The sequence below is a fragment of the Eumetopias jubatus genome, unplaced genomic scaffold, assembly GCF_037043125.1.
Source record: "Eumetopias jubatus isolate StellerSeaLion01/CBP00866 unplaced genomic scaffold, mEumJub1_p1.0 scaffold_2, whole genome shotgun sequence".
Lineage (NCBI taxonomy): Eukaryota > Metazoa > Chordata > Mammalia > Carnivora > Otariidae > Eumetopias > Eumetopias jubatus.
Window position 1 is genome coordinate 74287978 of NW_028274808.1, and position 22663 is coordinate 74310640.

Genomic DNA, 22663 nt, shown 5'->3' on the forward strand with positions numbered 1-22663 from the left:
GTTCCTAGACAGGCTGGAAGATATAAGTCAACAGAAAAGATGGCAAGGAAAAAATCAGAAGCAGAGAGGAATGAAAATAAGGGCTAAGAATTTGGTGAGTAAAAGAAAGAAAAGGGAATAAGCTGTTATATCTCTAGAATTAACTAGGAACAAATACAAAGAATCCACCTGTGTGTTAAAGGTTTATCTTTCTGAGCACATGTTTAGTTTTATTGAATCCCACTGAAAAGAAAATAAGTATCTCTCAGTAAATGGTCATGCATATGGTCAGTTGGATGAGATCCCATTCCAGTATTAAAACATTTTTACTTGCTATCCTTTTACCTCCTGATCAATGCCTATTGAAAACAAAAGGGTATGCTGAAACTATACCATATCCATCACCCCAGTCCTCTAGAGGGCATGAGTGTTCTTGTTTATTCCAATTACTACCAGTAGTATTCCAACCATGAGGATCTGGATCTTCCAGGAAGAGCGTCTATTACATACAGAATATTGAACTCACTGAATGAAAAATGCATAATTCAGGAAGCCCTTCTCTCCTAGATATAAAACCCCAGCTTCAAAATGTTTTAATACATTCGATATAAAATACTTCAGTATATTAGATATAAAAAAGAACTCCTGCTTTTATACTTATTTTAGCATTCGTTTACGAAGTTAGAGACAGGTCATATTTTAGCTAGGGTATGTAACAAGAGGAAATAGGTTATCTCCAAATTAGGTGGATATTTTCAAGAGATCACTGAAAAGTTTTCCTTCTGTTCATGTTAAAGTTGTATTTGGGTATGTCTTACTAAAAACACAAAAGAAGGGGAGGAAGCTAGAAATCTAGAAAGGCAAAAGACCTTTCTGTGTACATGGCCATCATATGGAGTCATCAAATTTCTAGTGGAACAAAAAATCTCAAGGGCAACTGAAGAGCTGTGTGTAATACGGTGGAATTTAAAACAACTTTTTATTCTCCTAGATTGAGAAGATGCTGCCCCACACAAAACAGAGGCTCCCATCTGAGGGTTAATAATTATGGAAGTAACTTGTTTTAACAAAAATGAGGGGGTGACTATAGAGATCCAAACACTTTAAGAAGTAAAATATAAATTCCTCCAATAAGAAACTACTGAGTGAACTTTGTGTAATCTTCAGGATTCCAAAAAAATTATGAAGAGCCTCATCTCTGAACATTTCGAAAAGGAAGCTCTGACCAGGTGCTGGTGTGTCATGAAGTCTAAATCACAGGTGATCACACAGACTTCATTTTTTGGACAGGGTTACTGGAAGCAGTGGAAAAGAACATTTCTGAGATGCCTATTTCATACAAGGCACATATAAAACCCAGAAATAAATCTCCTGTAATCCTTACCCAAATCCTACAAAATGGATTTTTTTAAATCCAAATTTGACATAGGAGACTACCGAGGCTCAAGGAACTTCTATCAGTAGTTAGTAAATTGCAGACTTGGGATTTCCAAGGGTTGATCTGTCTGAGTAAAAGTTCATGTTGTCACCTGAAAGAGAAGCCTCTGGCAGGCTGGAGAGGACGATGCAGAAGGCACAGTGCTTATGGCCTTCAAAAACACCTTTGACAAAGTGTCTCATAATCTTCTTGTGAACAAATGCAGAAAACGGGCTGCACGATACTATTCTTTGATGACACCTTAGAAGAGAGATTTCTGGTAACACCAGAGGGCTCTCTACTCGTCAGCAACTTGCTGAAGAAACAAGAGGGCGCTGGGGACAACATCAAATATGTCAAATGATGGGATCCCCCAAAGGGCAACTCAGCTCACCTTTTCTCTGTGCTGCCAGTTGCCATTTTCTTGTCCTCCCAGTTCCTATTTACACATTTTAACACTAGGTTTTCAGATTGCATGGAACAACGTATGACTGATTCGAGGCGGACACAAACTGTTTTGTGTCATTCTGGTGTCATTTTTCCTCAAGGGGCTTGTATGTTTTTCAAAGATAGAAACCGTGTCTTACAATTCTGTTTCTCCCATATCATCATCTATCACAGGGCCGGAGAAAGTAGAAGGTACTTCATGCATGACAATCCGTAGGTTAATTTGGGCGGGATCAATTGCCTCTTCAGTACCCTTTTCTAACGGTTGTTCTTCATTGAATTTAGGTAAATCTGATAATATGTAAAAAGAAAGCGATGGAGCAACCTAATTGCTTTATAAAATGAAGCCGCTCTTTCCTCTATATAAGATCTGTGACAGTATCACTGTTCCTCTCCATAAAAGTTAGAGGTAACAACGTCAGCATGTCTTTGTATATGAAAACTTGTCGAAGTTCATCTTATATTTCCTATTTCTTCTCTCCACTATTTAGCAGCCCATTGGTAGCTTAATCTTACCTTAAACTTGCCATCAGAAGAGAAAATGCTAACCCATTTATTATCATAGTCTGCAATGATTATGTCCCCACTGGGATGCACAGCCACTCCGGTGGGTCGCTGCAGCTGCCCGGGAGAGCGCCCTCGTATGCCAAACCGACTTTTGAACTGGCCGTCATTGGAAAATATCTGCAAAACAAATGACATTCCTTGGAATGCGAACCAGCACAGAAATCAGGGAGGAAGAAACAGTCAAGAACATGCGTCATATGTACTGCAGGTCAGAACATGCAAACCCCATTTGAAGAAAAGCCTATACACACTGTAAGCTTCCCTTTCTGTCCTTGTACCGTGGATCTTAAGTCTTAAGTAGGAAAATATGCATATAAAGGTATATAAATAGGGGCGATACCTGTACACACTGGTTGTTGCTATCTGCAATTAATATCTTTCCACTTGTAGACGCAGCTACCCCTTGAAGATTTGTAAATTCTCCTTTATTTCTTCCTTTGGTCCCTAGAAACAAATTATAAAACCACAGCAATTAAGCAATAGAGAATTAGATCTCTCAGTCTCTTCAAGAGAATTAGTCAGGCTTCCACAGGTAACCTGAGAATGTTTTTTTAAATTATACTTAAAAAAAGAGAACCTTTCCCACCATGACCTAATCCATAGGCTCCTAAATTTCTCTTCCAGACCAATGAAGTTTTTGTAAAAATCACTTTTTTTGGCAAATACAATCTTGTCTTAAGCTGTAACTGCATATTATTTTATTATTATATTAATAATCATATTAAAATATGTTTAGATTTCACAAAGAAACAATAAAAACCCTAATACTACAATCGAGGATATACAACAGGAGAGGGCCTTATTTCAGTTTGCTGAAATCCCACCCTCTCTCTCAGCAGCTCTTGGAAGAAACCTGACTTGAAGGAGCTTCTAAGAAGAAGCTTTCAGTACATTTAACAAACCACAGGGCCTCAGATGTTATAAAACTAGCAGGCTGATTTTCATGTACTGATTTACTTATGCATTATTTTCAAAGACTCACTATCTCATACATGGTATATTCTTCTTGAAAACATAGAAGATATCCTGACAGAGCACCTTCTGGATTAGATAAATACAAAAGGCAAAGGAAAATTAATTAATCCAATAATATTCTCATCCATACTAGGCTTTTTAATGAGAGATGAGGCAGGAGGGAAAAAAAAAAAAAGCCAAGGCGTCTATGGGTTCACAGATGTTTTCTTTTGTTTCAGAACAAGTGTTTGTAACTTATTTCAACAGGACCACGTAAATATTAAGGGATGGAAACAGACTGAACTTTGCTCAGAAATGACCAGGAAGGAGGTTTAAATTTTCACAATTAGAAAGAGAAAGCTATGTCTCAGTTTTTTTGGCACTTTTATCATTTCATTTCATCCTCTCCTTTCATTTTTTTATCCTACTCCAAAGGGCAAGCTGATCTTTTGGTTTTAGACGTGAATGCGGTGCTGTAGGCGCCCCAGACGATGGCACACTGATGGTGGCCAGTGTCAGACGCGGGCTTACACTGCTCACAAAAGGTCAGACTCTTCTGAAACTGATTTGTGGGTTTAGGAAGTGAAACTGGCAATGGAGTTCAACTTGGAATAAACTTAACAGCAGAACTACTGGGCAGAAACATCTTACTCGGACCACCTGGTTCTCACCATGTAACCGAACCCAAGTTCATCTGCCTAATGCAGAGCTTAGACAGTGACTTCGAGACATGGAGTATGCTGCCAGCAAAGGGCTTATTCTAGAGGCAGCCCCAGGAGGGCACGGGAGGACAAGCGTCAAATCTGCCTCCCGGAAGGAGGAGAGGCAAGGAAAATTAAAGGCAAACAAACAAGGTCTGGGTAAAAAGTTGCAGCTATGCAAGTCTCTAGCTTGGATTAGTCCCGTTAACCCTTTGGTTACTGGCTTCAACCCAACCCACATAGCAGTTAGTTGTTTTACTGACATCCTGGACTCCAACTCACCACCTCTATCTCTCATCTACTCTTATTAACACAAAAGAAAAATTTGAGATCCAGATTCTCAAAAGAACATCTTCCACCTTGTGGAAGAAAGGGTTCTATTTTATTTCAAATATATCAGAAGAGATGATCTTTTATACTTGATCTGCATAGAATCCCTACAGTAAGCATGTTTATGATATCAGCTAATGCTCTCTTAAAATGACGTGTTGTATCTGTTGGTGGCAGGGGGAAGGGGTGTTTAACTCTTGATGGAGGTATGTGCCAACATGGTATTAGCTTTGGGGCATTCCTGCTGATGTCTGAATAGCGGCTGGTTAACAGGTACAGCAAAAACTGAAGGACCAGGAAAAGAAACTATTCTTCTAAAATGCTCAGTTTAGGGGCGCCTGGGTGGCTGAGTCGGTTAAGCATCTGCCTTCAGCTCAGGTCATGATCCCAGGGTCCCGGGATGGAGCCCTGCATCGGGCTCCCTGCTTAGTGGGGAGTCCGCTTCTCCCTCTCCCTCTGCCTCTCTTCCCCGTTTGTGCTCTCTCTCTCACACAGATAAATAAAATCTTTAAAAAAATAAAATCCTCAGTTTATACATAATTTTTTAAAAAGGTTTTATTTATTTGTCCAAGAAAGAGAGAGAGCGCATGCACAAGCAGGGGGAGTGGCAAGCAGAGGGAGAAGCAGGCTTCCTGCTAAGCAGGGAGCCTGATGCCGGACTCATCCCAGGACCCTGAGATCATGACCTGAGCCTAAGGCAGATGTTTAAACTGACTGAGCCACCCAGGCGTCCCGTATACAAACTTTTTAAAAGGTAGTGGGGGGCAAGGCCAGAGTTTCTCAAGAGTAAAACTTAATTTTTCAGGAACATTTGATAAAAACATGGAAGTTATGAGCCAGAGGAGGAACTAAGGACCAAGTAAAGAAACATAATAACAAAGCAAGTGCTGCAAATGAGACTGGAACATAAACAAAAGAAGTGGCTCTATAAAGAAACCCCAGGCTGTTCTAGGTCCTTTTTTTTTTTCCCCATTAAATTTTTTATTGTTATGTTAATCACCATACATTACATCATTAGTTTTTGACATAGTGTTCCATGATTCATTGTTTGCATATAACACCCAGTGCTCAATTTAGTACATGCCCTCTTTAATACCCATCACCAGGCGAACCCATCCCCCTACCCCTTCCCCTCTAGAACCCTCAGTTTGATTTTCAGAGCGCATCGTCTCTCATGGTTTGTCTCCCCCTCCGATTTACTCCCCTCCATTCTTCCCCTCCTGCTATCTTCTTCTTCTTCTAGGTCCTTCTTTATATAAAATTGGAAGTGCACCCCTGGCTTGGAGGACACACAGGGAGGGGAAAGAAACACTGAAAATGGGGAGCGGAGTAAGAAAGACCTGAACAGGGTAGATGGACCCTGGTGCTGTCCAGGCAGGGCCAGAAACCAGTCTGCTGCCCTCTTTTATCTAACGGTTTGTCCAGCCTGCTCAAGACAAAGCCTGTTCTACTCAGAGAAGGCTCTGCAGGCAGCAGGTTGATGTTTGAAAGGAAAGGAAAAATTATGGGGAGAATAGAGCTTTAGTAGAAGCTAAGGGGTGCCTTAGTCAAAAAGATTTAATTTTCCTTGTGAAAATGTTGAAGGAGAGAACGTACATGAACAAAAAATACTAACACTTTTTTCTTTGCAGAAATGAACACACATTTCTGAGTGTAGGTGAAACTTGGAAAGACATTTCTCTGGGCTCCGTGTCAATACCATTTGGAACAAGGAGAAGGAAGACTATGCCCAGTGTGAAATGAACAGAGATGCTCATTGCCTACCAATACTGGGTCACGAGAGCAATGGAACTTTTTTGCCAAAGACCACACTGTTGGAAAGAGATTCTACAGCCTCTACTAAGCTCCAGAGCCATGTGTTGGCCCAGCTCTTATTCTCAGTCTCAAGTTAACTAGAGCTTGAGTCTGTTGCCCCACATATAAATAAAATCACAGGGTTGGAAGAACAGTCCAGTTTGTCCAGTTTGTGTGCGTGTGTGCATATATATATATGTATATATAAAGATTTTATTTAATTATTTGAGAGAGAGAGAGAAAGCATGAGCAGAGGCAAGGGGCAGAGGGAGAGGGAAAAGCAGCGAGCCCAACTTGGGGACTCCATCCCAGGACCCTGAGATCATGACCTGAGCCAAAGGCAGACACTTAACCAACTGAGCCACCCAGACACCCCTGGACTATACATTTTTGAAACAGCTAGATGGAGCAGCCACTGCTGTTTTAATTTTATATTTGTTTTTAAAAATCTTTTTCTTTAAGCCACATGGCTTAGTATTCAAATAGCTGGGTTGGCATAACAGATAATACCTTCTGATTCTTAAGAGTATCTTTCAACTTGTCAGAAATTATTGGTCATCATTTTTTTTTAAATCTATTTCAGTTTTTAAGCATAGCAGGATCACAGCGTTATTTCTGAAGATCAAACGAAACTACCAGCATATTCCTGAGGGACAGCTAATGCTATCTTCACTAGCAGTTAAACTACAAAAATCTTGATGGTGAGTAATAACACGGATCTATAGCATATTATCATTGTGCTGAAATGCCCACAATCCAGGTGTTTATAAAGTATCTTGGGACCAAAATAAAATAAATTCCAGAAGTTAGAAATAATTTGGGATCATGCTTTATTCTTCAAGATTTTTAGTATATTCTATTTAGACTACAGAAAAGTCTCCCCTCCAAAGTATTCTACTATATAATGAAAACTAGTTCTTTTGTAATGAATATAAATGTAACACAAACATACATAGTACTTATAAAACCTTTTCCTGACTACTTTGATGTACAAGATTTCATTTGGTGGTTATGTTTTGGATAGTAAAATGAGTAACACCAGTCTTAAAAGTAATTATAAACAATTTGGCAACAATTCCAGAAGATAATTAAACCGGTTTTCCCCAGATGTGAAACTAGCCGTGAAGCCTAAAATGAATATTTAAGCCAATGGCTTCTCATCCACGCTCCTCCTGGCCACCTCCACCCATGTCCCCAGGAAGATCACAGAAGGTAAGCCCCTGGGCTGAAATAGGGGATCAAGAACTGCAGATCCCCCCCCCCAACTTAATAGGAGAATTAACACTAAGCAAATCCAGATACTTTAAATGGGATAATGCAAGAGGATGAAATCAAGCAAAAAACTGGGTCTAACAAAGAATCTTCAAACAAGTAGGTGCTTAACCAATGTTTGTCGAATGAGTGAGTGCCCGGATGAATTATTAATGACTGAGTAAACTATACCCCACATTACCTCATGGAAAAATGAAATGTTCAGTAATATTTACAGCATTTTCATAATATATCCTCTCATGCTCTCCCTGTAACAACCCCATGAGTTAGCAGGATAAATATTACTGTTCCATTTCATATATGAGAAAATGAAGCTAGACACATCACAAAAGTAGTAAAGACAGAGAAAAGAAAACCCAGTTCTCCTGCTCTCTTACATAGTATTTTTTCTAATACACACATTCCTTCTTTTTCTAATTTTAGGGAATCTCTACACCCAACATGGGGCTCGAACTCATGACCCCAAGTTCAAGACTTATATGCTTTACTGCCTGAGCCAGTCAGGCATCTCCCCTGCTTGCTTTCTTTTTTTTTTAAAGATTTATTTATTTTAGAGAGAGAGTGACAGAGAGACAGAGAGAGCCAGTGGGGTGGGGAGGGTCAGAGGGAAAGGGAGAATCTTAAGCAGACTCCCTGCTGAGCGCAGAATCCTACGCAGGGCTTGATCTCAGGACCCTGAGATCATAACGTGAGCCGAAGCCAAGAGTCAGTCGCTTAACCAACTGAGCCCCCCAGGCGCCCAGCTTCTTTCTAATTAGACTTTAAAATACAAAGTTTCTGAGGTGAAGATAATTACCTTTGGACTCATATGGATCCCGCTTGCTCTCTAAAACCCTTAGGAACTCCATTCCTTACCACATGGCATTTTAACTATTTACCTATCTCTCACTAAACGGTGAGTTCTCCGAGGGCAGAGGCAACATCTGTCCTATTTGCTGTTGCACCCCATAACCCCGCACGGTGCCTAGCACTCAGGAAATATTAGTGACATCTTTCCCCATTGAAGTGCACGAAGAGTTCCTGAGGATGAGATTCTCAAAGGGGTGTGCCAGGGTTCCTATAAGAACCATATAAGATGAACTATAAGATGCCACGTTAGCATGATCCCTCTCCTCAGAGATTTTAGGGTGGGAAGGTGGTGGTTTGCAGAGGTGAGGCAGGAGAAAAGAAGCATAAAATATCCTATCTTCCTATAAAGCCTCTGAACTTCTGCTAAGTGATTTTATACATCCCTTTTACATTATAAGAAAGCACACTGCTCTAGAGTACAAAGGAGTGTTTCATTCAATTCTTCTCACCGACACATTAAGGTATGGTGTATGAATTACATAATTTGAAACAATTCAACTGTGATTCTTTCACTCCCTCCCACATCTTCTGGCTTCCCCTTTATTTAAGGACTTTCTTTGGTAGCTGACAAAACCAGCTCATGGCTTCTAGTCAGCAAACTCTAAGAGTGCAGGGAAAAATAATACCCGTGTTTCATCAACAGATGCTCTAAGCTACCTCCCTAAACTCATTCAGGATGGTTTTCCAGCACAGTATCAGAGTTAACACAATAACTCATTCACAGTGGGCATATAATTAAGTTTTCAGGCGTGGGAGGTAGCAAATATCTCAACTTTGGGAAACCACAGTAGTTAAGACATTTAAGATGAAGAGGAATCATTGTGCAATTAGAAAGGCAGGGACATCAGAGCACAGATGGCTCGGGTCCTGCCCCAGCTCTCGGAGCCCCCATTCCTTCAGGGGTAGGGATAATTATATGTCCTGGTAATTTGGCCCTTGAGGGGCAGGAGCTGTGGGAGGAGCTCTGATTTGTAGCCTTTGCCCGCTTCTGTAGTGTAAATGCTCCCCTCACAGCTGATTTCCAGCTTGCTAACGTTATGTCATGGAGCACAGAGTTAGGAGGTGGTGTGCACGTCGGCATGTGCCACGTATTATGTTGTGGTAGGTATACTGCGCTGTGCGGGCATTAGGAACCGGAAGTGTGTTATCCCTACCGAGAATTCTAAGTCAGATGCCATATAGAAATGGACTGCACAAAGCCTGGCTCAGAGAATGCTTAGTCCTTCCTTCTGCTTCCGTTCCCCATCTTTTCCTACCTGAACCACACTGCAGCTCATGATTTAAAGTAACTTTTCTATACTTGTCAGTCCCGAATGGATCTCTAGCCCTGACTTCTTTGCTGAGCTCCAAACCTACACTCTAAACTGCCTATGGTACACTTCAGCCTGGTTGATCAAAACTGAAATATACCCCCCTTCCCCTGACTGTCCTTACCTGGGTTGATAAGGATAGTAACAACAGCCAACATTTACTAAGTCCTTACTATGTCCTGTACTCTTTGAACACATCTTACATATATTATTTTAATCCTCACCAGATCAAGTACATGTTAAAACCATCCCCATTTTACAGATAAAGGAACTGAGGCACAGAAAGTTAAATAATTCCCCCCTAATCATATAGCTAATAAATAGTGGGCTGGGATTTAAATGAGGCAGTCAGTCTTTTCAGTTCTCCACTACTTAGGTTAACTCTTACTTCTATAGCACAACTATGAATAAAATGTGAATTAGTATTACCTCCTTTGCCTCCCTAAAGTGGACTGGGCATCATTCAGTACCAGGCATTATTCTAAGCTCTTTAGGATATTAATTCACTTAATCATCACAACCCCCTAGGAGGCAGGTTCTTCTCCTGCCCATTTTATGGAGGAAACTGAGGCACGAAGAGAAGAAACTTAGCCAGGACCGCACAGATGAGAAAGTAGCAGTGCTGGGGCCGGGACCCAGGGCGGTCCAGCTTCAGAGAGCACAGTCCTAACCACTCACATCACTCACTCTACCGGCTCACGTCCCCATAGCACGCGAGTCAAACACCGAGAATTCAGTTTGGTCACGAAGCCCTGCCCTCTCCTTCCTGAGCATTTATAAATCTGCCATTTCCTCTCCACTGCATCGCAACACTCTGAATCCTGGCCCTTGTATTAGCTCATGCGGACTACTGCTTCCTGGGAGAGACTTCAGAGTAGATGCCCTAGAGTGCCTCCAGGCTCTCTGGAAATGAACAGCTTACTTAGTAAGCCACCACACTACATCACACGGTTCAGGGCCTCCCCATCACCCACACAGCTATGGGTCTCAAACTTCAGTGAGCATAAGCATGGCTGAGGCTTACAGAATGCAGATCCCTGGGCCTGCCCAGAGACTGAGAAACACAGAGAACAAAGTCCAAGCTCCTTGTCAAGGAAACGTAACCTTTTCTCGCTTCTATTTCATTTGCCGCTCCAAGATGATGGCATCATTTACGGTTCCTGGAACCACTCAGTTTTTCACCTTCATGCCTTTGAACCTGCTCTCCCTTCATCTAAAACATCCTTTCTTCCCTTCCATCTGATACTCTTTCAAAGCCAGCTTAGGGGGCGCCTGGGTGGCTCAGTTGGTTAAGCGATTGCCTTCGGCTCAGGTCATGATCCTGGAGTCCCGGGATCGAGTCCCACATCGGGCTCCCTGCTCAGCAGGGAGTCTGCTTCTCCCTCTGACCCGCTTCCCTCTCGTGCTCTCTATCTCTCATTCTCTCTCTCTCAAATAAATAAATAAAATCTTAAAAAAAAAAAGCCAGCTTAGGTTTAGAGGCTATCTCTGGGAACCTTCCATGACTCCCCGCCACCCCAACTTCTGTGTCTTGATTCAAACTGAAGGTACATTTGGTACACATCTGTCTCCTTTGGATGGTCACCTCCTTTAAGTCAGAGTCAGAATCTCATCCTTCTTTATACTATGACCTAGCCAAGTATCTGGCACATAGTAAGGGCTCAACAGCAGAGTTCCATCTAACTTGGGGGCTGGATAATTGGTAGGAAGGTGAAAATGGGAGTCAAATATAGCCCTGAAAATCCCTTATGTCACCCAGAAAGTGAGGATTCACTTTCATGAATACACAGAATCAACACGTTATTTATGGTTGTTGAATGAACCCTCATACATGTATTATGAAAACTACGTATCTTTAAGCACAAATTCGGTGCCTTGAGACGCTCAGTATGTATGAGACCAGTTGAGGGAACAGCAGAACCATGGTTACCCTGCCAGGTGTGTAGCTGAATTTCATTGAATTTTGGATTACATGCAGCAGGCTTCAACACACGCACAAAGGGACTGCTCAAATTGTGCATGTCTTTTTTAAATAACATTTTAAAGCCGTATTTTATCTTATTTTTTAAAGATTTATTTGAAAAAGAGAGAGCATGAGTGGAGGGAAGGGCAGAGGGAGAGGGAGAGGGAGAGAGGCAGACTCCCAGCTGAGTGTGGAGCCCAAAGCAGGGCTCCATTCCTTGACCCTGAGATCTTGACCTTAGCCGAAGTCAAGAGTCATAGGCTGTATGCTTAACCGACTGAGCCACCCAAGTGCCCCAAACTGTGCATGTTCTATTATTATGCATCTAAAAGCCGAATTGTACAGAGAAACTTAAAGTTCTAAAACAAAGGTATAGGGATGCCTGGGTGGCTCAGTCGGTTAAGCATCTGCCTTCAGTTCAGGTCATGATCCCGGGGCCCTGGGATGGAGTCCTGCGTTGCGCTCCTTGCTCAGCAGGGAGTCTGTTTCTCTGTCTGCCCGCCACTCCCTCTGCTTGTGCGCGCTCTCTCTGACAAATAAATGAATAAAATCTTAAAAAGTAAAAAATAAAAAATAAAGTTATAACTGTAAAATAAAAGTTGAACTCTTCTAATTATTAATATAAACTCTACCTGCTATAGCCTACAGTATAGACCTTGAGAAGACAAGTTCTTAGAAGGCCAGCACTGCTTGCCTGACATTGCCTAGCATAGTTCCAGGCACAGGAATACATGTGACTCCCTGGCCTTGAGCTTAGTTCCTGTTGTCTGGTCTGTGTGTCCTTGGACCTCAACACTGGGGCCTGACAGTGGTGAGAGGGAAGTTAACTCATGCAGTAGGTCACAACTGGATCCTACTCAAATGAACAAAGTACTTATGCCAAGTATTCTTTGGGGTACTGTTGGGGAGTATAAATGATTAAGGACATCAAATTTGACCTCAAGCCATTTGTAATCTTATTGGGAAATAAGGCCCGTGCATAAATAGTAATAATCACAGTGGACTCCAAAGGAGAAGGTGGGACTTGGGGGAAAGATAAAACTGGGGAATCCAGAGATCAGGTGCCTGGTGTGGAAGCCCAGAGGGCGTTCGGGGAGCAGTGGGCTCCGACACTGATTTGTGCAGGCTCACCTCCAGCCAGAGCCTTCCCCACCTTCCATTCCTCTGACCTTCGCTCCCTGCATCTTCTCACAGGACGTGTTGCTCGCAAACCTCACGCATGTTCACTCCTCTTTACCTGGCCTTTCTGCCTTGCATCGGTCCTTCGACCTGGAATGCTGCTTGCACCTGTCAACCCAGAGAAGTCCTCCTCATTGTTCATGTCCTGCTTTAAATTCTTTCTCATTTCTACAGCTTCCCATCCCCTAACCCATGGTATTAAACGAAGAGGCCGCTTTGAGGCAAACAGATTTGAGTGACAGAAGGCAGAAAGGGCCACAGTGAGCACCTGGCTGACTACAGACAGGCCCCCTCAGACGCCCCACCTCAAAATAGCCATAGGCCCTAACTAACCAATGGGCGACTTCCAACTCGGCACCGTTGCCTAAATGGGAAGAGTTCCTACATCCCTATACCTCCTCAGATTTCCTCTTTAAAAACAACCCCCTCACCCACTGCCTCAGTCTCTCCTCCGCTGTCCCGCCCACCACTCCCTCGTGGTGTATTCAATAAACTTTGATTTCCTTGGTTCTGCCTCAGGTGAATTCTTTCAGCACCTGCGCATCTGATGGACAGACACCCCATTTAGTCACCCCATTAAAGTCAGGCGGTTATCCATCTGTCACCCAAACTGTAACCTCCTTGAGGGAGGATATCTCATTTCTTTCATCTCTACATTCCCATCACCTGGCCCAGTGCCTTGCAGGTACTAGGTGCTCTAGAAATGCTTTCTGAGCCAAATTATTGCATAGCGAGTGGTGTCTTTTGGCTAGCTCTGGGTTAAAACATAAAGTTAAAGAGAAATAGGGCTGAACGACCTGCCTTCCTTTCTGGCCCTACGTATCTGAGGTGCTTAGCATCTGTTATGGACTGAACCCCCAAAATTCATATGTTGAAGTCCCAACCTCCAGCACCTCAGAATGTACCTAACTGCATTTGGAGAGAAGGTCTTAAAAGAAGTGATTAAGTTAAAATAAGGCCATTAGGGTGAGGCCCTAATCTCTTCTTACAAGAAGAGAAAAAAACACCAGGGGTTATGTATGCACAGAGGGACAACCATATAAGGACAAAGCAGCAAGAAGACCACCATCTAGAAGACCAGGAGAGAGGCCTCATAGGAAACCAAATCTAGCACCACCTTGATCTTGGACTTTTCAGCCTCCAGAATTGTGAGAAAATAAATGTCCTTTGTTTAAGCCACCCAGTCTATGGTATTTTGTTACGGCAGCCCTAGCAGATTAAGACAGCATCTTTACTTCATGAATAAACTCAGACACAGTGTCATATGCCAGGCACTCTTCTAAGCTCTTTATAGATGTTTAAACATGTAAACACCTTTCCACCAGTGCCAGCAAATCACCAGTGAATTCTCAAAGGGTAGGAGGGAAGAAGAGTACACCCCCTTCTCTGGTGGGAGCTGGGGATTCAAAATCACTACTGGGGGCAGAAAACACCCTAAGAGATATGTCAGGTGAGAATCACAGGTGGTGATGGTGGAGATTAAAATCAATAACAATAGGAAAATAACAGCTACCAGTAATTGAGCACTGGGTTCAGAAAAGGTAAGCTAGTTGCCCAGCTGTTAAGGAGAATCAGAATTCAGACCCAGATCTTTGCCTTTCTCCACTTGGCACACTGCCTGGAAGTAGACTGGGATTACTTGGCTGGGGCAGGAGGTGGGGGAGCAGGCGGAGGGAAAGGGTTGAGCAGGAGACCCACTGAGCTTGTTCTCTATGCAGGAGGAGATCAGTGGGGAGCAGGAAGGTAAAAAAATTTTAGAAGAAACGGTAGTAGGGAAAATCTAAGGACCCTCATTGCATGTGCAAAACCAATAGTTCTTCATTTAGCTCCTCCAACACACCAGCCATTAAGCTTGAGACTCACGACAGCTCTGAGAGGCAGATATTTTTGTATTCTCATTTTATAGGCATGGAAACTGGAGCTCAGAAAAGCTAAGAGACCTGCCTGAAGTTCAAGTTAAGTGGCAGAACCGGAGCGGCAGACCTGGGAGGCTCCCACTCCTGCCCCCGCCCAGCTCCTCCATTCTGCTTTGGCAGGCACATCTACAGCTTCTGCACAAACGCGGCACATTTGGCCAGTGAATGCAGGAGGGCCTCCGGGCTGTGAACGGACAAGTTACATATCCTATCGTGGCCTTTACAAGATGCAGCCTGAAGTATTAACAGTGCAGCTGCTGCCCAAGAAGGTTCCAAGGAGCCTTACTCTCCCAAGATGTGCCATGGAAAAAGTTCTCGGCTCAGGAAGGCTTTGTGGAAGTGCTGCCTGTTATCCCTCTCCTGCCTTGGAGACTTACAGTGCACACTGGCAGATTCTAAAGGTTCTGGGATTAAAAAAAAAAAAAAAAAAAAAAAAGTCGGGCCCCTGAGTGGCTCAGCCGTTAAGCGTCTGCCTTCAGCTCAGGTCATGATCCCAGGGTCCTGGGATCGAGCCCCGCATGGGGCTCCCTGCTCAGCGGGAAGCCTGCTTCTCCCTCTCCCCCTCCCCCTGCTTGTGTTCCCTCTCTCGCTGTGTCTCTCTTTGTCAGATAAATAAATAAAAAATCTTAAAAAAAAAAGTCCGTTTCCTTCACTGAGGCTAAAGTCTCCCCAATCTATTTGAACTCCAGACTCCGTGCAGTGCCCTTTCAGAGATGCTGCAACACAGGACTTAAGAAGAGGCAGAAAGATAAGCAGGCTAAAGCTACTTTTGGAAACATTAACTAAAATGCAGGCTTTTTTCTTAAGAATGACAAAGTCCTTTGATATTTACATTTAGTTTGCTTTCTACTGAGAGAATAAACAGTTTAAAAAATCAGAAAAAAGAATCAGAGGTAATAAAGCAGACAAGGGAATTTGAGACTTGCATTCTCCAATCTGTTTGGCTCCGCGTCTTGTTTCCACCCCAACCCCATTCCATTCTCCGGATTTCCACCCACCCTCCCCTCTTTGGGGCTGCTCTCCAGCTACACACACCTGGAAGTGACCACGACTTGCACTGCTCGGTGTCCCCCAGCTCCAGCCCTCGCCGTGCAGAAGCAATGACAGGGAGGCATCAGCCCCTCAACCCACAGTGCAGCTGGAGCTGACAGATTTCAGAGAAACAATGGAGTGATCTGATACAACGATCGCTTTGCCTTGAGTTACTCTTAAAGACATTCCCATGGCGGGAGGTGGGGCGGTGGGGGGCGGTGAGATGGCCGACATGTCCTTAAAATTTCCGGATTGTGAGTGCTGTGATTTTTTTCTATGTCTCTTTTTGCTTATTTTCGGTTTCTAATTTTCTATAGTGAATATGCAGCACTTGCGTTACAAAGGAGGAGGGGGGAGAGGAGGAGAGGGCAGAGCAGGAGGAGAAGGGGGAGGGAAGGAGGGGGGAGGGCTGGGGCGAAGGAGAGGAGGGCAGAGAGGGGTAAATTGGAGAACTGGGGAGGGGAAGGGGGCACGGGTGGGGAGGACTTGGGGGGAAGGAGGAGGACAGAGGGAGAAAGGCTAACGCGAGAAGGGGAAGGGAGGGAGTGGAAGCGGGAGGAAGAGGAAGAAGGATGAGGAGGGAGGGAGAAGGCGGGCGGAAAAGGGGGAAATAAATCCTAAAATCTCCGGAAGAGACTGCATAAACTTACCTAATAAAACACACCAGTGTCTCCCAGCACCTTCAGGGTACAAGTCCCGACCCGCGCGGTTCCCATTTGCAACAACCCTTTCCCCGTTGCCCCTTAACCAAAGCAACGCTCAGACAATCCCGCGCGGCGGCGCTTTCTCCTTACCCACTCGAAAGATCAAATCGTCTTCGATGGGATTCTCTTTTCGTTTCCCAGTGCTGTACATGCTGGCGGGTCTCTTCACCGCTTTCTGCTTTACATGGCCGCTTCCAGGGGATTTCACGCGCCTCTTCACGCCCTCGGTGGTGGGAGACACGTCGGCCGACCGGATCACTTTCAGCTTGAACGGGCTGCCTCGGATGTGCTGGTCATAGAGTCGCAGAGAGAGGGTAAAGTCCCCTTCCTTCTGGACAGTGTACAAAAACTCATAGGTGCCGTTTTTGTTGTCGAGGATTTCTCCATCCGCCACGCTGCCGTCGGGCGTGCTCAGCTCGGCGGTGATGTAGGCGTTGCCCGTCTTGCACAGCTCGCCGTCTTTGTCCTTGGTCGTTATGGTAACGGACATGGGCTGCCCGATGATGGTCTGCCGCAGCCCCTCGCCAGTGGCCACCGTCTCGGAGGCGACGGCGTTGGTGGTTAAAATCGTCCCGAGGTTGTGGATGGACTTCTTGAGCCCTTCGGTCTCCACGATAAAATCCAGCTGATCGTTTTCACGCGGGTGCAGCGGGAAATCCTGGTCGGCCAGTTCGTTCAGCTTCTCGCTCATCTGCTTCTTCACCAGCAGCACCTCCGTCTCCGTGCCATGGTTGAGGGCCTGCGCCGTGAAGTTGCTGCAGCTCTTAATACTCTCCTGCCCCTCGAGCAGAGTATCCAGCTGCGACTGAAGGACCTGCGCGGGGCGGGGGGGAGGTCGGGTGAGCACTTGCTGCGGCGCACGAGCCCAGCCCATTGGACGTTGCGCACCGGCGCGCGGGGGCACTGCCCTCCGCGAGCCACAACGGGGTCCTGCACCTGCCCACACTGTTGGCTCTCAGCAGGTGGTATTTAATTCGGCCCAGCGAACCCGCTTCTAAGGCATGCTTCTGAATTGCACTCCCGGTACCTCCTCTTTCCCTTCCGCCTCTCCCACACTGTCCCACACGCATTTTTCTTGGGTCAGGTGTTTTTGATGGGGCGAGCAGAAACGTCACCACCAAGAGCCTGGAAAACAAAATGCTATGCCCGGCATCTGAAACACTCATTATTCAGTATCTCTCCATAACGTCCCAAATTCCCCTGTTGCCAACTAAAGGAACAGAAACCAGACAAATGAAAACTCTCCACACCCAAATAGCAGAAGCTTTTGATCCCTGGTTTTGTGATTGGACATGTTAAAGGCTGCAGTCAGGGTTCTCTTTGAAGTTGACTAACAGGTTGGTGTGGATGAGAGAGCAATTAAGAGACTATTAGACATTATAATTAAGGAAGGAAAATAATCCAGCTTAACCCTAAATCCTGAAAACATTACTTTATATTCAATCTTGTCTTATGTCAAATTATTAATTGGTCCTTATGGTTACAGAATTATAGAACTTTGCTGAAAAGAGGAAGGAAAAAAAACAGCTGGATGGGCCATTAAATGAAAATTACTGTTGGGGCGCCTGGGTGGCTCAGTCGGTTAAGCGTTGGCCTTCAGCTCAGGTCATGATCCTGGGGTCCTGGGATCGAGTCCTGCACTGGGGTCCCTGCTCAACACAGGGCCTGCTTCTCTCTCTCCCTCTCCCCCTCCCCACCCTGTTCGGCTTGTTCTCTCTCTCTCTCTCTCTAAAATAAAGTGTTAAAACTGCTTACTACGCAACAGTGACACTTAAGGACCCATCTGAGTCCCCTTTGTGGTATTAGAACACAGTAAGCTAGTGCAGTGAAGTGCCCAGGATACCATGTCTCTTACAGGGTATTTATGAGAATGGCTAGAATCTTACTTTATGTTTGAGGCCATAGTTGACTTCCAGTTCCATAAGCAGCACGCTTTTGCGCACATTTAGAGTCTTCTGGAGCTCATCAAAGGTAGAATGGATGTCATCCACAATGCTGGCCTTCTGGTTGGTTAACTGATGAATGATTTCTGAGATGAACTGAAGGGCAGAATCTATTTCTGGGAGCCTGGAGGACAGTCGTTAAAGATCATTATTTAACATCAACCCAGAAATAGTGAAACATCTGTCTAAACACTATGTTTTGTCAAAAAACATTTTCTTTGCCTTTCATCATCTTCAAAAAAGTAATAACCGAAGAACAGAATGAATAAGACATGACATAATTACTGCCTTTGAGAGAAGAGATTTTGAGGGTCCACGTCTACTTCATCTAATCAATCATCTAATTTTAATAATTGATGGTACAAAGCCTTGAGGCTCTCTGAACACCATGGCTTCTCCTCACTCTGAAGCAAGCCTTCTCGAACTTGACACTATAATATTGTAGGCCACATGCTGCTTTGTTGCAGGGGACTGTCCTGTGTGTTGTAGGATGTTTAACAGCATCCTGTCTTCTGCCAGATGCCAACAGCAGCCCCCCCACACACAATCGTGACACCAAACTCTCCAGGCAATGCCAAATGTCTCCCGGGGGTATTATTGCCCACAATTGAGAACCATTGTTCTAAATAAATAGCTGTATCTTTTCACCTAATCATATGAAAAACTTATCCAGACTCTGAGTTTCCTGGGAACGTTTTGCAAGCTTCCAAGTTCCTTTAATTATTAGAGAATAACCACACTTTTCTCACTACAACTATTGGTGACGATTTATTTTCTGCTGGTTGTTTATTTCCTCTCTTTGATCTTTCTCATGTATCACGCAGCTACTCTATCCCCTCATTTCTATGCCAAAGAGAAAGGCTGGAAACAGGGAGACATAAGGAAAATTGAGCAATCACTGATCGGCACCATTTTGCTGGGCTCAAACAAAGATGAGCCAGTGACAGTGAACACAATGGTCCTGTATATGTCAAGAAGAGCAGCTAAGAATAGCTCCTCAGAGAGCCTGGTTTCAGGCACGAATCTCAGAGATCTCCCGAGAGCATTTTCCTTGAATGTATTTTATTCATTTAATCATTCAAAGGTCCTAAAACAAAAATGCCACCACTCATAACATAAGGGGGTTGGAATTTTACCAAGGGGCAAGGGATGACCCTTATCACTCACTAGTTTATGACTACAGACACACCATCAAAGGAGAATTTATTTAGGTAGTGTGAACCTATTATCCCACTGAGGCAAGAGATCCGGAGGCCAAGCCTCACACACAGCCAGTCGGGAGTCTGGGGGAGGTGTGTGCACCTTTTGTTGACGGCATCCAGCTGGACTTGGAGCGAGGCCTTGTGTTGCTCCACCACATCCTTGAGGGGGACTGTGGGGTGTTCCGCATGCTCCCCCTCAGTGCACTCCCGACACATGGCGGTCTCGCAAGACTGGCAGTAAAAGTCCATCACCTGCGGGTAACACAAAAACAATGCCAGGTTCAATGCCACTAATCGAGTGCTTACTATGCGCTAGGTCTTTAATAGGCATTCTCTCATGGAATTCTCATGGCTTTCCCAGGATGTAGGCAGTATGTCCAGTGTCACAGAAGAACAGGAAGGGATAAACTGTTCTGTGCCAGGTCTCAAACAGAGGTGGGTCAGACTCCAAAGCTGCTGCTGTCGTCACAAAACCAGCTTTTCTGGGGCTACTGCCCTAGAGCAGAAGAGTGTGGAGCTGTGGTGCTCAAACTGTTTGGTCTTAGGACACTTTTCCACCCTTTATAAATTCCTGAGGACTCCAAAGTGCTTTTATGTATGTGAATTGTATCTATAGATACTTATATGAAAAATTGAAACAAAAATTTTAAATATTTATTAATTTATTAAAAGCAAGAATAAGCCCATTAAATGTTAACATGAATAATACAATTCATGAAAGATAACTATTTTGCAAAACAAAAAAATGCTGTGAGAAGAATGACATTGTTTTCCATTTCTAAAATTTTCTTCAGGGTCTGGCTTAATAGAAGGCAGCTGGATTCTCATATCTGCTTCTGCGTTCAATCTGTTGTGATAGCACAGATCATATTGTCTCTGGAAAATTGCACTGTATACTCTTGAGAGAATGAGAGTGAAAAAAGGCATTTAATGTCTTAGTATTATTATAAATATAGTTTTGATCTATGGACTGCCCTCCCCACAAAGGGTCTTGGGACCCATGAGGGTTCCTGGACCACACTTTGAGAACTCATACTCTTTCTATAAGAGATAAGCAGTACTGAGCAATTTGTATTCTGGCTCTACCACTTAGGTAACCTCACTGTGTCTCAAGTTTTCCTCTGTCAAATAAAGACGATAAGAGTAACCTACTTCATAGGGCTGCTTTGAGAATTCAGTAGGTTAATATGCACAAAGAAACAGATGATGCTTGGTACTGGCATGATGAAGCAGCAGCAATGATGATGATGATGATGATGATGAAGATGATGATATCATCTGCTTACATGAAAATAAAGCCACCTTATCCTGATTATGATGAACTCTCAGTAGCAATATAACATAAAGGCTGAAAGTCAGTTTCCCAGGGAAGGCATTCCCCTATTCTCTCAGCTGAAAATAACTTCTTCCAATTTTGAATTCCCAAAGTACTTCCTGGAGGGAACTTTGTCTTGAAGTATAACACACATACAGAAAAAGGCATAAGTCTTACTAAAGATTGGTGGATTTTCACAAAGTGAAGGCTCCCACCAAAGCACTTTTATTTATACCCCATTTTATGAAATATTTATAAGATTTTAAGTTCCTGAGACAGGAACTCTCTTACCCAGAGCCTAGGTAATTGCTTGCACAAAATAAGTATTCAAAAACTGCTCTTTGAATGAACTGTATGCTGTCTATAAGAGTCTCATTTTAGAGTCAAAGACACAAATAGATTGAAATTAAAAGGGTGAAAAAAGATATTCCATGCAAATAGTAATCAAAGGAAAACGGGAATGGGGCGCCTGGGTGGCTCAGTCGGTTAAGCGTCGGACTCCTGATCTCAGCTCAGGTCATGATCTCAGGGTTGTGAGATGGAGTCCCAGGTCAGTGGGTTCTGAGCTAGGTGTGGAGCCGGGTTAGGATTCTCTCTCTCTCCCTCTCCTTCTGCCCCTCCCTGCCCCCCCCTAAAAAAAGAAAAAAAACAGAAAGAGAAAGAACTGGAGTGGCTATTCTAGTATCAGACAAAATAGACTTTAAGACAAAAGCTGTTACAACAGATAAAGAAGGACATTATATAGTGAGTTGATGATAAATTCATCAAGAAGATATAACAATTACAAGCAAATATGTACCCAACAACAGAGCCCCAAAATATATGAAGCAAAAACTGACAGAATTGAAGGGAGAAATGAACATTCAACAATAGCTGGAGACTTCAATACCACACTTTCATTAATGATAGAACACTTAGATGGAAGATCAATAAAGAAATACAGAATTTGAACACTATAAACCAACTAGGCCTAACAGACATATATAGAACACTCTATTCAATAACAGAATACATATTTTTGTCAAGTACACTTGGAAAGTTCTCCAGAATAGACCATATATTGGGTCACAAAAGTCTTGATAAATTTAAGATCAAAGTCATACAAGTATCTTCTCTGGCCACAAGGGAATTAAATTAGAAATATGTAACAGAAGGAAATCTGGAAAATTAAATAACCTACTCTTGAACAATGAGTAAAAGAAGAAATCACAAGGGAAATTAGAATATACTTTAAGATAAGTAAAAATGAAAACCCAATAAACCAAAACTTATCAGAGACAGCAGTCAGAGCAGAATTTTAGCTGTAAATGCCTACTTTAAAAAGAAGAAAGATCTCAAATCAGTAGTCTAAGTTTCAACCTTAAAGAACTAGAAAAAGAAGAACAAATTAAAACCAAAGCAAGAAGAAAAAAGAAAATAATAGAGATGAAAGTGGAGATAAATAAAATAGAAAATAGAAACGCAGTAGAGAGAATCAATGAAACCAAAAGTTGGTTCTTTGTAAAGATCAACAACATTGACAAATAGGACACTAGGGACAGTTGTATGTCAATGAACTGAATAACACAGATAAAATGGACAAATTCTTAGAAACACACAAACTACCAAAACTGGCCCAAAGAAGAAATAGAAAATCTGAATAGACAGTATTCAAAAAACTTCCAACAGAGAAAAGTTCAGGACCAGATGGCTTCACTGATGAATTCTACCAAACATTTATTTTTTTTTTAAGATTTTATTTATGTATTTGACAGAGAGAGACACAGCGAGAGAGGGAACACAAGCAGGG

The 22663-nt window shown here is 43.3% G+C and overlaps 1 protein-coding gene across 4 annotated transcripts in view; it reads right to left on the minus strand.

The window, feature by feature from the left end:
- TRIM2 (tripartite motif containing 2) overlaps nt 1-22663 on the minus strand; it is a 49667-nt gene that overhangs the window by 11781 nt on the left and 15223 nt on the right. For 2 of the 4 annotated variants that reach the window (XM_028104381.2, XM_028104382.2), the window contains exons 3-7: nt 19660-19811; nt 18301-18481; nt 16505-17228; nt 2751-2854; nt 2360-2527 (exon numbers count right to left, since the gene is read on the minus strand). In XM_028104381.2, the coding sequence (XP_027960182.1) occupies nt 2360-2527; nt 2751-2854; nt 16505-17228; nt 18301-18481; nt 19660-19811 (1329 nt within the window). The remainder of the gene's footprint in view (nt 1-2359; nt 2528-2750; nt 2855-16504; nt 17229-18300; nt 18482-19659; nt 19812-22663) is intronic. The other 2 variants (XM_088019745.1, XM_088019746.1) reach the window with 2 other exon arrangements.